The following is a 17,005-nucleotide window of genomic DNA, read 5'->3' as shown; positions in this document are numbered from 1 at the left end:
AGTAACCTCCACTATTTTTGTACGTAGAATCGACTGAAATAATAAAAAATATCGGTTCTAATTTGAAAATCTTGAGTTTTGATGATTTTGATTTGTCCAAGTTCATGATCCTCTTATAAACACCCTGTACATTTTTGGTCCAAGCCGAAAACAGTCTTATAATACTACGTATTTGCGGAATCGAAAAAGAAAAAAATTTCAAAAAAACCTTTTTCTGTTGAAATTTTCAGAAAAATGTGAGTTCTCATCGCCACCTTTTTTCCATAAGAATTCCAATAACTCATGAACCGTTGAATTTTTACCCAAGAAATGGCATATTGCGAAATTTTCATCAAAAAAGCTATCTAATGATGCAATAATATACTGGGTGTCCCATTTGAAATAAGGAAGTAGTAGTCTGTTTCCGGTATAACCGGAAGTTGTAGAGATCTGAAAATATTTTATGGAGAAAGATCATTGTCTCAAACTCCAATATGCAAATTTTCACCTCGAAATTATGATTAGTTTTCCATAAACGTCTAATAGGCCATCCCGGTGAATCACCCTGTATAAGAAAGTAATTTAAAAAAAAATTAAATTAAAAAGTTTAGACACACTTATCATAGCGATTCATAAAGATCTGATGGCGCAGTCACTACGTCATGATGGCAATCGGTTCTGTCGAACAGTAGTCTTAAATTTTTCCTTGGCAAGCTTGTAAGAGTGGATTCGTGAATGATTTTGGTTTCTCTTAAACATCAGATCAGCATCAGCACAACCGTGGACTGCTCTGTAGGTAATAATGAGATCACCTCTTTCACGTCGTCGCTCAAACCTGGGGATGTTCAAGAGGTGGAGTCGTGTATTATAGTCTGGGCTGTTGTGACCATATGGGAGTCGAGTACGAGTGCGCTGAATAGCCTCCAATGCATCCATACCACCCTTCAGTGAAGCTACAGGGCCGGCAAACTCAAGCATCGGGCGGACATGACATAAATACAGAAGCTTACACGTCTGTAAGCTGCAACCATGAAAAAAACGATATAATGAGTAGCATAGTTGTTTAGTTCTATTACATATTGATGCAATATGGCTGGACCAGGAAAGATTGAATGGCACTATCAATCCCAAATCACAATGCTCCTCAACACTCCTCAACAATGTATTGTCGATGAAGTATTCGATTTTGCGATTTCTTTTGCCCAATTTTGCTGATTTGTTAGGGCAGCCATGCTCCCTTAGATTAAATGTTAAACACGCCACTGATTCTCTCTATTCGGTAAATGTTACGTCTGTGATCAATAATACATGAGATGAATTTCATTAGACTCCACCGGACTTCTCTCGGATGACTGAAAAATCTACGTAGAGTAATACAGCAGCCTCATTAAATTTACACAAGACTCTCATGTTAATATGATGTAGGGACTACAATATCCTGAATAAACTGGTCATTATTTGCCTCCGCTAGCTTTGTGGTATAATAGCATTGAATTAATAGTTACCACAATGCTACAAGCTTCATCGCTGCAAGGGTTGATGGTTGAAGTGGGCAAAAAACAAAGTTCTTGATGGATAGCAGTTATTATGAAAAGATGTACCTAGTGGAGATGAGTTGTTTCCTGAACTTTTCGTTGTGGAAGTTATTAATAATAATAGTAAACTACTGTGATTGTGTTGAGATTCACTGAGTAGCCTCATTTTCAGTTACAACGGTCTCATGCTTTATAGTATAGTGTAATGAAAGATATTATGTCTGTTATTTGGAACCCTTTTTTATTATTTTATTGATAGTGCATAACTCGATGGAGAATTTTCAGTTCCTTCGAACGACGCTTTTGTTATTCCACTATTCAAAAAAGAGAACCCTCTAGATATGGACAACTACAGACAGATTTCTTCGCTAAATAGTTCCGCCAAGTTGTTTGAAATGGTTATATTCGATTAGATTGTAGATTCAATAGAATCCAAAATGTTTTCAGTGATATACAGCAAGGCCTTCGAAGAAATCATTCCACTCAGTTTATCTTGACCAGTTCCCAACATATAGGGTCGAGCATTGTCATGCTGTAAAATCATTTTATCATGTCTCTCGTTGTTTTGCGGCCGTTTGTCTTTCAATGCTCGGCTCAAACGTATCAATTGCGTTCGATAATGATCGCTTGTGAATGTTTCAGTAGGTTTTAACAACTCATAATACACTACGCCGAGCTGGTCTCACCAAATACAGTGCATCTTGGAACCGTGAATATTCTATTACCGTCGACGTGGAAGCATCACCGGGATATCCCCATGATCTGCGCTCGAGATTATCGTAATGAACCAATTTTTTTGGCTCCAGACACAATGCGATGCAGAAATCCCTTTCGTCTTTGTCTTGCAAGCATCTGTTGACAATCAAACAAACGCCGCGCGCCGTTCATCATCTCTCAGCTTCAACTCGCACCCAATTTCCTTGTTTCTGAAACATTTCCATTATTTTCAGGCGTTTTGAAATGACTTGTTGCGTCACTCCCGTTGATCCTGCCAATTCTTGTTGCATTTGACACGAGTTTTGATCAAGTAATGCCACCAATTCTTCTTCTTCGAAAACCTTTTCTCTTCCACCACCATGCTGGTCTCTGACGTCAAAATCACCGTTCTTGAAGCGTTGAAACCTCTCTCGGCACGCCTTTCACTAATAACGGCTTCACCATATGTATTTGAGAGCATTCAATAATCCTCAGCCGGAGGTTTCTTCATATTAAAGCAGAAACTTAAAACTTCCCGCAAATGACGAGAATTTGTCTCATAACTTGACATGTTTAATCGAGAATAACTTTATGGTGCAGACACAAATCGACTTATATTTCGATAAAGGTCCCAATATTGAGCCTTGAGGAATCCCAAGACTAAAAACAAGGGCAGAGACTAAAGTGACAAGTAAGAACATATCAGCTCCAGTGTATCTAATTAGGAACCAAGAAATTTTAATTTTGCGCCTAATAATTCATGATTTTGGTATCAAGCACCCTAGTCTAGTCGACTTAGATAATAAAATTGGCCAAACCATACTTAAATAATGTCACCGATCACCGTACTTTTGGTGTGGATCACCACTTTTCTGGTGTGGATATGCAATTTACGCCAACGATGACAGCTGTTTAAATGAAAACATTGAGTATACGCGATGTTAAAATTCACGGCGTGATTGCCGTATCTTGCTTGCTACTAGTCTGATATTGGTAAAAATTGGTATGGCTATTCGGAACATAGGAAGAAAGTGATTTCAAAAAAATGTAATCTCTTCAGGATATAACTTACTCACGTACAAACGTGTAATAACTGGGATCAGTGTTTCTTTTCTGAATTTTCCCCGAGGGGACAATTCAAAGTTTTAGTAGGGTGGGGTTGTTGTGCAAAGTATTCGACATTATGGAAAATATTAAATTCAAAACATTTCATTAACCAAAGAAAGTCAAAGAAAATAATTAAGTGAAAGTCAATTTGAATTTTGAACATGTGAATAAAGACTTGTAGAAGGCTGGACCAAGTTCTTTGAATCAAAAAGAGAATAAAATCTAAGGACAAAAAAGAAAATTTACGGAAAACCACCAACAATATCAGATGAAGAAAAAACACTATATAAAGAAACATATTGAGACCATTTTCACGAAGAATGAATAATGTGTATTAATATAAGCCCCCCGATGAGTAGGAGGACTCACTCGCCCCACAATATGGGGCAAGTGAGGCATTTGAAGTTTTTTTAAGTCAGAAATTCTAACCTAAGAATTATTATTTTCTTAATTTTGTGCGTTTTGTGTATTGAATAAATATCTCAAATTGTTCCTCAATCAACAAACATTGTTTTATTCGCATTTTTGAGGAACCTTAAGGTGTCTCAGTTGCCCCACCCTCCCCTATACACATTATTTCATCTCATTTCCAGACATTCCAAACTAATTGTAAAGCTTTCAAGAGTATGGTAATTTATAGAAAAAAGGAGGTAATGTTCCAACCCTTTCAATTTTATATAAATATAGAATTCATTAAATAAAAAAATCTGAGTTGGGAATAATAACGTAACAGTCCTTTGGAATAATAAGCATCGATTTTGCGAACGAAGTTCAGAGGGTTACGCTCACCAGTTATTCTCACACCGAAAAGTTTTTTTTTTCGCTTTTAGCCCTGAATATTGAGATTTATTGGACGTTGGCTTTTTCTATCAACACTCCCGTGTTGGAATACAAATCACCAGGTCTCAACTGGGACAGCGCATCTATTGCTAAAAAAGAAATAAATGATTTCGATTCTCTGACGTGGGAAATACCATCGGGAGTCGTAAGATATTAACGATCTGTTTTATACAGACTTTTGACGGGAAAATCGAACTGATCTCGCAATTTCAAAAGAAGTACATGACTAATACTGAAATGAAATCGAAAATATAATACAGTAGAAGCTCGAGTAGAAGACATCTACTGAAATCGAAAATACAGAGTGGTCCAGATTTTAGTTCAATAACTTTGGCGTCGGAAGAACAACGTTTTTTATGAAAAAAAGTTTATATGAACATATATCATAACATGTTTCATTTTCGAAATACAGGGTGTCAAAGTTTGGGAAAAAAAATTTTTTTTTACTTATAATTCGAAGAATTATTATATCCATTGTTTTAATTTTCAGGTATTGAACATTTCAGAAGAAACATTCATCAGACTCTCAAATAATAAAAGTATTCACCAAAATGTGTGCCATTTCTTTCAAAATACATCTCGCACCGACTCAAAATGAAACAATTCAAATTTACTAAATGAGTAACCATAATTTATTTTTGTAAACAGTGCTTTGTACTCGCTTTTCTTGAAAATGGTTAGATTCTAAGAAAAAATTCAAGTGACCTTTTCTTTACTAAAACAATGTTGATTTCAAGAATTCAATTCAAAAATAGTTTTCTAGAAAAAGATTGTGGCGAAGATTTTTAATAGGAAAAGGATCATCGCACCCCTGAATCTACGCCACTGGGCAATTTCGGCAGGAGACACACCTAATTCGAAACATTACTTTATCTAGACTGTAATACCTAAAAATTCAAACAATGAATGTAATGATACTAGAGATATAAATGAAAAACTAAATTTTTCAAACTTTTACACCCTGTTTTTATGAAATGAAGCTTTTTTGGATAAAGCTTTGTAGGAATTTCTTTTCATGAAAAAAGTTGTTCTATCCGACGCCAAATTTATTGGCGTATGTCAAAATAACTACGTTTCAATTCATACAATAAAATTAAAAAAACTTAAAATGAAATGAAATATCTGAGGCAATTGCGTTGTACAATATTCTATTATGTGTACAAGCATTTTCGAGCTAAATTCCAATTAGATGCAACAATTTGCGTTAAAACTTCAGTTTATTGCCAAATTAAGATTTTTTTCGGATATATAGTAGACATATTCCTATGCATTACAAAGGGAATTTCAAAATCTGTCATCTAACATATTTATTATATACATAATTCAAGTTGTCAATGCGAATTTATTTATTTATTTATAATTCACGGACAAGCCATTTTACAATAAAAGTGAGAGAAAAAGAGAAAAAAAAGAAAGAATAAGTTCATAAAAAGGATTAATCTAATCACTGTTTCAAAGATTCAAAATATTTTTTAAACTGGAAGATTGATATGTGGAATAAATCGACTTCAACACGATTGGCCTCTCTTATGGCTCTCTCAATGGGATTGTTCATACTATAATTAGTTGGATTCAAAGGGATATTGAATAGATCGCGATATCTTAGAGATAGATGATTCGTGTTATGGCCTATTCTTCCTAACGAATGTTAAAATAACTTAATATTTTGATTAATCTGTACTCCAATTTGAAGGAAATGAAATAAATTGAATTGAATTGAAATGATATTTTAAGAGCAGACATAATAAAATGTTTCATTATCGCTCTTTTCTATCTGTTATTACTGTCTTCTTGATGCCAACTCTCATAGATTGGAATAACATCTTTATTTGTTATCCATAGTTTTACGATTCCAAATGACTCGTAAACTGGGGATTCGAAGCTATTACAATAAATATTGATTGGCTCTGGAAATCTGCACAAAGAAAAGTTCTATACGTGTAATTTACTTTGAAAATAAGAAAAAATCGATTATAGCTTCTGAGGTTTTCTACCAAAACATAGAAATCAAATTGTTGAAACAGTTCTATTGAATATTATCAATAATTTTTTCAAGATTTTACAGGACATTTTATCCAAATGTGTCAATTGGTTTGTTCTGAATAGGCTTTGTTACTGTGTCCCATCGCCACTCTGATTCATCGACAACAACAGTTTAAAGGTGCTTCAGCGAAAGAAGTTGTCTCTTATGAAGAAATGATTCCCGAGGTTGAAGTCTATTTTGAAAGCAAAGACAAATATTTCTACAGAAAATGTACCTATTGAAAATTAAGAGGAGTATTGGAGTATCTGAACATGTATAACTTGTGCATGGTGTTATATGACTCAGTTGACGAATAAAGTCAAATGTAATTTTACTGGTTACGCCCGGAAATGTGAAGTGTTACTTATAATTAGATATAGTGAAACCTCCACCTTTTAGATCAAAATTATTGAATATTTTTCATCTGAAATAATTATTATTGTTTATATTATTCTTTTCCTAATTATCCATTCAAAAACGAACAGGTGCGTTGAAAAACTCTTTTGAAATTACTTTTAATCTTTACCAATTTCAAATCGCGTAATCAGAGTATATTGTTTCGATTATCATGACCTTTTCAAAGGGTCACATCTGCTTCATTTTATTAGATCTATTATAGAATTGTGGACAAGTTATCAAACAATTGACATTTTTGTTTCGTAACTGATAGGAGTTAGTTTCTTTCATATGCTTGATTGTTTGAAATTAATATTTTGTATTTGCTCTTTCTCAAAAGAATATATATATATATATCCAGCAATATGTGAGTAACATATTAATTATTTATAATCACCTTTTTCATTTTCATAATTACATAGCATATCGCACTAGTATTCGGTGTTGCCTTACAATTTTAGGAGCGCGTGTAATCGCGGCTTAGGATCGAATTTGATTGAAACAGATTTTCTCATTTACCGCCAATTTTTAACAATGTGATTGTTCATTTCCCTGAGCTTACCAGCATTATTTCCGTCATTCCAATTCTGTAATTTCTCATTCCTGTCACTTTAGAAATAACGTGATTTCCATTAAGAAAATAAGAACACTATGTATAATTTTTGGGATTTATTTTGTCATTGTAACCTTGTAGATAAATTTGGAAGTGAATTTTCTTTGCACAATACAAGAGTATAATGTATCCAAAATCACTTGAACTAATCCATAAAAACGCTTGGCCAGATATCCCTTTGAAGTGGATACTGCGATCCGCTAAATACCGGGGTTTATTTGAAAGTATTGTTAGGCAGTAAATTAACTGGCCCCAAAGGAAATTCTGGAAACTTGGACAACCCTTTTATAATCGAAATATTCTGGCTTCCTCCAAGGGATTCAGGATATACTATATCATTAGTTCGATAGGTACATAGGAGAATATTTATTTGTTTGAAGAAATGTAAGGAAAATTCCAAATTTATCTCAACAATTGAATTTTTCTCAAAGAAAATCATCGAGAATTTTAGGAAAAGATTTGGATTTACAGCCTTACAAAATTCAACTAGTTTCAGAACTGAAGCCATATAATATCACCATGAACGTCGATTATTTTCTGATTTTACTCTTAAACAACTTGAAAATTAGAAAAAAATGGTTAAGTTATGAAGCCCACTTTTGGTTGAATAGTAATATTAATAAGAAGAATGACAGAATTTGGAGTGATTATAATTCACACGACTCTGTGCGAAACCATTACATGCACATCATTCTGACGAAGTGATTGCCATAATATAAAATTTCTAATGAAAAGAAAATTGTCTTATTGAATAATAGAAAACTCATTTCTAGTGCAATATGTATCGTTATGACAATACAGACATTCTATGTCTCTGTGATTTTTGTTTATATATTTATTTCTCTTCAGTTCTTTATTTATGAATAAATTTCAGGGTTTTCAATGATAACATCAATTTTCGTCATTAAAAACGTATAAAACCTTAAATGGTCGCAATTAGTCGATAAACGCGTCTTTGTTACAGGTTTGTCTCAAAGGGATTACTCAGTACAGTCTTAATTTTATTTTCTGCATTATTTCTTGAGACTTTTGCAATAAAAGATCTCGTTCTCAATAATTTTCATGGAGAATTTACCCTAGCAGATGCAAAAGCAAATATTGATACTGAAACTGCTTATTTGGAAAATTGTACCCTTACTGCTTATCCTCTATCCTTATTCTCAATCATGGTAAATGTAAGAAAACTGACAGTTAAGAACACAAAACTAATACAACCTATGGATCCAACTATTTATTCAAGTAAGTAAATATAGACAGAACCTTAATCAGGAAAAGAAGGGCTTGAGCACAAAATTCAAATACACATTAAGGTACTACCTTGTAATGTTGGTCCTACAAAACTTCTGTGTTCAATTACATCGTTTTTGTGTAAAGGAATAACAACAAACTTTTTGAATCATGTGTCCCAAATTCGTTGTGAACAGTTATAGATGGCACATTTTCGGTCTCGATTATTGAGAGATATTTGGTGAGAACCGCAACTTTATAAATTCAACTATTTCACAGCTATACCTAATATAAAGTTGGAAAAAAGCGTGAATTGAAAATTTGTCATAACTTCTTTATCACTGGTGCCATGAACATAAAAAAAAAAATCTACAGGCACCTTTTTCACTATAATCCATTGGTGTAATCAACTGTTCTTTATTGCAATTAGTTATGGAGTTATAATAAAACTTGATGTTTTTCAAATGTTAATCATATAAATTTCCATAAAAAATGAAATTGCTCTTTTTCCTTTCTCAAAAATATATAACAGGATATGTAAATTTCCTATCAAACTATAAAAATCATCAAAAGTTTCAGTTTCACAGAGCAAATCAACCAAGTGCCTATATATATATATATATATGATAATCAGTAAACTTCAAATAATTAAAATATTCGGTGGCCACCAAGGTCTCCAGATTTAAATCAGTAAGATTTGTCGTTTGAAACTAAAACTGATTTTATAAAAAAATTATATATAATTTTATAAGTTTACCAAAGAGAAAAAACGATTTTATTTGTTATAGAAATTTATTGCATATGTAGTTCGAAAGAATACGGGTATGTATTATAACTTCGAAACTAATTCCAAAAAAAAATTCTTACAATAGTAAAAAAAATAGTGAATGTTTTTGTTTCATGCCTATAGGACCAGTGATAAAGAAGTTATAAGAACTTTTCATTTCATACATTATACAATTTTTACTTTTAGTTTGAAAACAGTTGCATTTATAATAAGGTTGCGGTTTTCACCAAATTGGTTCTCTCCAAAAACGAGCCCGAAACTCTGCCATAAATTTGTTTTTAGCTCAAAAGGATTCTGAGATCCCATCAACAGACAACGATGTTGGGACACCCAATACATATGGCTAATCAGTGATCAAGAATAAGATATCTTCAACTTACCAGAATAACTTCATTAAATTATGACTCTATTCAAGCTGATGAAAGTAATTTTATCAGAAATTAAATATTATTTTCTTTGGATGATAATAGCACTGGGACAATCTCTATTATTCTCACTCGGCATATAATATCAAGCTAATCATGAATTTCAGGTGGCCGGAATCTTGAAGAATTATCAATTTCAAATAATGAACTTAATGAATATCCATTAAGCAACTTCCGTAATACAACTTTCAAAATAGTAAAAATACATGCTCAACCACACGTTAAAATAATCACAGAAGATTTTGCCAGAGGAACCAAAGGTCTGAAATACTTCGAATGTACCGAATGCCAAATTGATATCATCGAAGATGGTGCTTTTAATAGCCTAGAAAAGCTTGAGGTTTTGAATCTCCATAAAAATTCAATATCGAAACTGACAGACAAAACGTTCAGTCCACTCAAAAGTTTGAAGAGATTGAATTTGGCCCAAAACAAACTATCCAAATTCACTACGAATATAATAAAACAAAGCACGAAATTAGAGAGTATTGATCTGAGTGATAACCCTCTGAAGGAGCTGAATTTACTGGACGCTAATCAAGTCTTACCTAATCTTAAAACAGTAAGCATCATACGAACACAAATTCCTGAGGCTGTGATCGAAGAACATAAGCAAAAAACAAAAATTCGCTTCATAACCATTGAAGATGACCAAATTAAAGCATAACTCAAAACTTTGTCATCTATTTCTCTTGTATTGAATACTGAATAAAACTAGATTACAAGTGCATTGTTTCTTTTTTTCCAAGTTCAAAAATCTTGAAGGTGTTGAAATCAATGATTCACGTTTACATTTTCCTTAATTTGTTTGATATATTAAATATACTAAGTAGGTGTATGAATGTCAGATTGACAGTTAGTTAATTAAAAAGTTACGTTTTGATAAACGTGTTTTTCCTAAGATATTTCCTTCAAGTTCAAACTTCAACAGGTTATGGGCTCAGTGCCGCAGGACTAGTGAAAAATAGAAATTTTGAGTTGTCAATTGAACTGATCAGTATTCGAATTTACGTTTTGTAAGAATAGACAGTTATGGAAACAACAAGAATCAAAATTGGTTTACTTGAAGGAAAATCTAACTGGACAACTTGGAAATATAAGTTGTGCATTCTACTACGAGGAATTCCAGGCGCGATTGATGTCATAGAAGGTAGAATTGGGTCTCCAACACCTACGGCAGCAAACGCAAGTGCAGAAGATAAATCGAAGTATGAATCCGATTTAGAATTTTTCACGAAAGCAGATTGTAATGCACTTCTAATCATGACAACCAATATGACGGAGGAGACGCTTCAGAAAGTTATGCGATTCTCAACAGCACGTGAGGTTTGGCTAGAACTGCATAGATTATACGATGGAAATGCAGAAGATAAGACATATGATTTATGTACGCAGTTTTTCAGTTATAAGCGACAGCCTGGAGATGACATTGCCACTCATACATCAAAACTGAAAAATTTGTGGAATGAACTACAAGTTGAGATTGTAAAAGATAAAGAAGCAGCCAATAGTTCATGTAAATGTAACTTGCCAGAGATTTTACTTATATGCAAGATTTTGGGTACTTTACCAGATGAGTATTTTTCGTTCAGGTCGAGCTGGATGCTGATGGCAAAAGCTGAAAGAAAAATCGACAATCTCACAAATCAGTTGTGTGCTCACGAGAAAGCATTGTTGAGCAAAAGTGAATACAATCGAGAAGCTTTGATTGTAGAAAAAGCTAGTTCAAGCAAACCAAAAATGAAGCAGAAAAAAGGTTTTATTTGTAATTATTGCAAAGCACCTGGACATATAGTTCGCCATTGTATGAAGTGGAAATCTGATGGCAGACCTCCTAAACCAAAGAAGAATACAAGCGGTGATACAGTAGGACAAGGCAGTAATGTTAATATGTCTCTTCTTGCAGTGACCAGTAGCGTACTTTCTGTCGATTGTGATCAAGATAATTGGTTTGTTGATAACGGTGCAACAAATCATATCACTAATCGAAATGATATTTTTGGAGAATTCAAGTCATTCGATGAAACTCACACGGTTACCACAGCGAATGGAGATTCCATTGTAGCTATCGGAAAAGGTACTATTACTGTAGAAGCATCCAATGAAGGCAAATCAGAGAAATTCACTCTAACCGATGTTTGGTATGTTCCTAGTATAAAGAAAAATCTATTTTCTGTTCTGTCTGCACAAGATAAACATCCTAATAGTGAATTTATTTCCAAAGCTGAAACTTGTTGCTTTATAATTGATGGACAAGTGAAACTTGTTGGGGCACGAAACCGATATGGTGGGTTATTCAAACTGTCTTTGAAAAATGTTATGCCAGTTACAGAAATGCAAGTGAATCTGATTTCGAATGACAATTTATTGCAATTATATCACGAAATACTTGGTCATCAAAATAAAAGGCACATAAAATCTGTTATATCACGCGAATTGGGCATAAACGTGAAACTGGACAGTGAATTATGTGAAGGGTGTATATACGGCAAAGCTCATAGACTAAAATTTGGAACTAGAGAACGTGCAAAAATGCCAGGTGAACTCATACATTCGGATGTATGTGGACCTTTTGTGAACTCTCTATCGGGATATCGTTATTTTGTTCTGTTCAAGGATGATTACAGTCGTTTCCGTTATGTTTATTTCATTAAGGAGAAATCTAATGTCCCTGATGCGCTAAAAATTATGTTAGCTGAATCTAAAGTTGCAGGACATGTAGTCAAGGAGCTCCTTAGTGACAATGGCGGTGAATTCGATAGCAAACGAGTGAAAGACATCCTACAACAGAATGGAGTTCGGCAGAGATTAACAATGCCTTACACGCCGCAACAAAATGGTTGTTCTGAGAGGGATAATCGAACTGTTGTTGAGACTGCAAGGTCAATAATGCACGCACAGGAGGATTTACCACAGTATTTATGGGCTGAAATGATCAACACAGCCACATATATTTTGAACAGGTCAGGTGTTTCCAGTATCGATGACAAATCTCCCTATGAAGTATGGTTCGGCAAGAAATGTAGCTTGAAACACATGAGAATAATAGGAACTATTTGCTATGCTCATATTCCAAAACCTTCTCGTAAGAAGATGGACAAGAAGGCTGTCAAAGGTATATTGATTGGTTACGACAATCATGACGGCTATCGTATATGGTGCAAAGAAAGCAAGAAACTGATTAGATCTCGAGATGTTGTTTTCAATGAAAAACTCCTTGACTCTACTGGATCAGATGAAGTCCCTATCATTTCACCTCCACAACAAGCAGTAACGACATATGACTCAGTGGAAGAGGAAGGAAGGAGCAAAGGCGAGTCGTTGCAGAATGAGGAAAGTGAAGAGGAGTATTACCAAGAGGAAAATTTTCAAGAAAACAGACGGGTTGATTTAGAAAATGAGGTTGAAAGTAGACAATTGAGAGACAGGTCGGAAATCAGAAAGCCTGCTAAATTCGATGAGTTTGTCATGAGCATGTCTACAAACATTTTGGAAATCAAAGAACCGTTGAGTTATGAAGAAGCGATAAGAAGTGATCAGCGAGTACAGTGGTTAGAAGCTACGAAAAATGAGATGAAATCACTAAAAGAAAACGATACTTGGGTTCTGGAAAAACTACCAAACGGCAAGAAAGCGATCCCTTGTAAGTGGGTTTTCAAAGTCAAAACAAATCCGGATGGTTCAGTGGATAGATACAAGGCTAGACTTGTTATAAAGGGTTTCTCCCAGAGAAAGGGTGAAGACTATGACCAGACATTCAGTCCCGTGGCGAAATCTGGTACAATTAGGGCATTATTGAGTATCGCAGCTAGCGAAAATATGTCTCTGACTCAATTTGATGTTTCAACCGCCTTCCTTTATGGAAAATTAGAAGAAGACATCTTCATGAAACAGCCAGAGGGATATCAAGATGGTTCAGATAGTGTATGCCATCTCAAGCGTAGCCTCTACGGTCTCAAGCAAGCACCCAGATGCTGGAACAAGAGATTCGGAGAATTTTTGACCAAACTAAATTTCCATACGAGTGATGCTGACCCCTGTCTTTTCGTAAAGAGACAAGGAAAAGATATAATGATCCTAGCACTTTACGTAGATGATGGTCTCTTGGCTTCAAATAATGAATCACTGAAAGAAGATTTCCTGAGAAATCTGAAAAGTGAATTCAAAATCACAATGAAACCAGCTTCATATTTCCTTGGGTTGGAAATAGAGAAACAAGAAGATGGATCAATTCGAGTGAGCCAAGCAAACTATACAAGAAAAGTGTTAGAACGTTTTGGAATGGGAGACTGTAGGCCAGTTTCTACTCCTATAATAAATGAACGTAGTCAACAAGGGAAGGAAGAGGAAACTAATTCAGAAGTGGATTTCCCATATAGGCAAGCGGTAGGGGCGTTGATGTATCTCATGACTGGTACTAGACCCGATATCGCTTATGCAGTTGGTTTTGTATCGAGAACTCTCGAAAATCCAAATTTTGCTGATTGGATCCGAGTCAAACGAATTTTCCGTTACCTTCAAGGCACCATCAACTATGGAATCACCTATAAACCTCATCATAAGCATTATGGTATAGAAAGTTTTAGCGATGCAGACCATGGTGGTGATGAGACTACAGGGCGTTCTACTACAGGTGTAGTATGTTTGTATGCTGGTGGAGCGGTGTCGTGGCTAAGTCAGAGACAGTCATCAGTTGCCATATCGACAACTGAAGCCGAAGTTGTTGCTGCAAGCGAAGCAGCTAGAGAATTAGTGTGGTTAAACCGTCTCTACTCTGATATTATTGAGGTGAAAAGCGTTCCTCAATTAATGGTTGATAACGAGGCTGCAATCAGGTTGGCACAGAATCCTGAATACCACCGTCGCACGAAGCACATTAAAATAAGACATTTTTTTGTTAGAGAACTTGTCACAGATGGTTCTGTCGAAATCAAGAAGGTTGCATCCGAATTTCAGATAGCGGATATCATGACAAAGCCGTTATTCAAGCCAAGACTTCAAACTCTTCGCAAAAGCATGGGTGTAGACCAGAAAATCCAACAAATCAGTCAATGAGGGAAGGTGTTGAAATCAATGATTCACGTTTACATTTTCCTTAATTTGTTTGATATATTAAATATACTAAGTAGGTGTATGAATGTCAGATTGACAGTTAGTTAATTAAAAAGTTACGTTTTGATAAACGTGTTTTTCCTAAGATATTTCCTTCAAGTTCAAACTTCAACAGAAGGAAATAAGAATGGAAATAAAATACGTATCTTATCCAAGACTTACATATAATAATTATATTCCAATATAAATTTTTCAATCCTTCACTAAAAAGTTTTGTTTTATATCCAGTTTTTGGAGATATTTGATTTACAGAAAAATCTTTTATCAGTGTTTATATAATTTTTTTTTGGTGGAGCACGGGTAGTTTAAAGAAATGACCTTATACTGGATGTTCGTAAATTAGAGTTACGGAGGAAAATGAGAGATTCCTTGGATAATTTTAAGAATAAAAAGTCTCATGAATATAAGCCCTCAAACGCCTTGTTTTCGAGATGCAGGGTATTCCTAGTGTGTCGTACTTTTCAGCGACGCTTATATCAATTTATCAAATCTTTATTAATGTAAGCTACAGAGTGGATAAATAAGTACCAAAACTTATAATGAATTGATTCATCACAGCTTACTAGCTGGATTTTCATAATAATTTGGATTTTCCTAGATTACTAGAGAGTTGTTCGAGATATTTTTCTCGAAATCGCTAGCAGATACGATAAAACTATAAAAAACTAAAAAGTGTAGTATTGGACCAGAATTTCTTTTTACATTTTTCAAACTACCAGCGGTTCACCAAAAAATAGTTCTGGCGTACCTTTAATAAAGGTAGATAACAACAAAAAGCTAGGCGAATGGAGTGGTCTCTGTAAAATAGACTTCACTAGTAAAGCAAGAAAAATTGTTGGATGTTCTTGTGTCGTCATCAGTGAATGGGGAGAAGAAACACCTGCTCTAGATGTACTCAAAGAATACATCAAGTCAAAGTAATCTAATTAGGAGAAGGAAAGAATCAGGCACGCTTCCAGAAAAAATATCCCCTGTGGATTTGCATTCAAAATTAGCATATAATATGATGAAAACTTTAAATTGGAATATCTATGGTCAATTCAAATTAATTATCTTGTGAAGGGAAGGTTCTATGAGAAAAAACTTAAACTTAAACACCTGTATCTCAAAAACAAAGTGTTTGGGGAATCATGTTGTAGGACTTTTTTTCTTGAAATGATCCGAGAAATCTATCATTTTCATTTGTACCTCCAATTTAGGAACATCGTGTAGACAAAGTCAATTTAAAACGGATGTCACCAAAAGTGAATTGCAATTTGAATTAAACTCAAAATATTACAACATATTCCATACAATTTTTCTATGTGAATTACACAATTCAGTTCTTCGATAACTACACTATTGAAATTTTGTGACGAGAACACGAAAAAAGGAAAACAACGGGTAAGTGTATACCGATGACGAATGAAAAAATCACAGATGGCAAATAAGATGCCGAGAAAGCGGATAGATAAAGGAACATAATAACCTCGGACAAAGATGAGTTCGTAGTGCAATAAAAGTACTCATCTTGAAAGCGATAATAATAATAATAGTGGCTTTATTGAAAAAAATAATGATATATGATATAGGGGCGAAGTCTAGGTTGAGCTACTCTACTCAACCCAAAATAAAAAAATATAAAAAATTAAATAAAATACAAATATCCTGGAAAATACTAACAATAAAAAATTATATATTCAAACAAGAAATAATAACCCTGAAATAGCAACAGTGAACTCAGATCAACAAATCATCTGTTCCCTCAACAACCTCTCCCTCAAAATATTTCTCAATGATCTCACAGAGACTACGCCACATGAAATTAAGGAAACATTATGTATCTTCACTGAATTATAAGTGAAGGAGTGCTGAAACATGGCTGAACCGAATCTAGGCAACATAAGCCTTTGTCCATGCCTAATGGCAACTTCATGAACATCGCGCCTGAAAATCAACTCTTCCCTCAAATAGGGAGGAATAGAGGAACTCTAAATTCTGTGTACCGTTATTGTCATGTGAAGCCAAAAAATATTTTCGAGCTTGAGCCACGCGAGTTTATTTAATCCAGCACTTATTCCCCTTTCATATTTTCTCAAGCCAAAGATGAAACGGCAACACGAGTTATGTACCTTCTGTAATCTATACCTTGCAACATAATCAAGACAAGGATAAAAAATTGTCAATCCGTAGTTCAATTTGGACAACACTAGTGATTCGCAAAGATACTTTCTCGAGGAAAAGTCCAAAAAATCTTTTTGCCGATACAAATGACGCAGTGCAAGA

General features: G+C 34.3%; 1 protein-coding gene across 1 annotated transcript; it reads left to right on the top strand.

Moving 5' to 3' along the window:
• Positions 1-6,785: 6,785 nt before the first annotated feature.
• LOC123681170 (leucine-rich repeat-containing protein 15-like) lies at positions 6,786-10,356 on the top strand. The gene is made up of 4 exons (XM_045619409.1): positions 6,786-6,865; positions 6,932-6,943; positions 8,154-8,428; positions 9,736-10,356. Coding segments are annotated over exons 2-4 (837 nt in total). The 5' UTR covers positions 6,786-6,865; positions 6,932-6,941; the 3' UTR covers positions 10,296-10,356.
• Positions 10,357-17,005: the final 6,649 nt, after the last annotated feature.

Source organism: Harmonia axyridis, chromosome 5 (assembly GCF_914767665.1).
Source record: "Harmonia axyridis chromosome 5, icHarAxyr1.1, whole genome shotgun sequence".
NCBI classification, from domain to species: domain Eukaryota; kingdom Metazoa; phylum Arthropoda; class Insecta; order Coleoptera; family Coccinellidae; genus Harmonia; species Harmonia axyridis.
Note: the sequence above shows the minus strand (reverse complement) of the source record. Positions and strands in the feature narration are given on the sequence as shown.

Bases quoted from the DNA above. Each gene is read 5' to 3' on its own strand.
- LOC123681170 (XM_045619409.1), top strand. The intron at 8,429-9,735 runs GTAAGTAAATAT...CATGAATTTCAG, and splicing joins GGATCCAACTATTTATTCAA to GTGGCCGGAATCTTGAAGAA.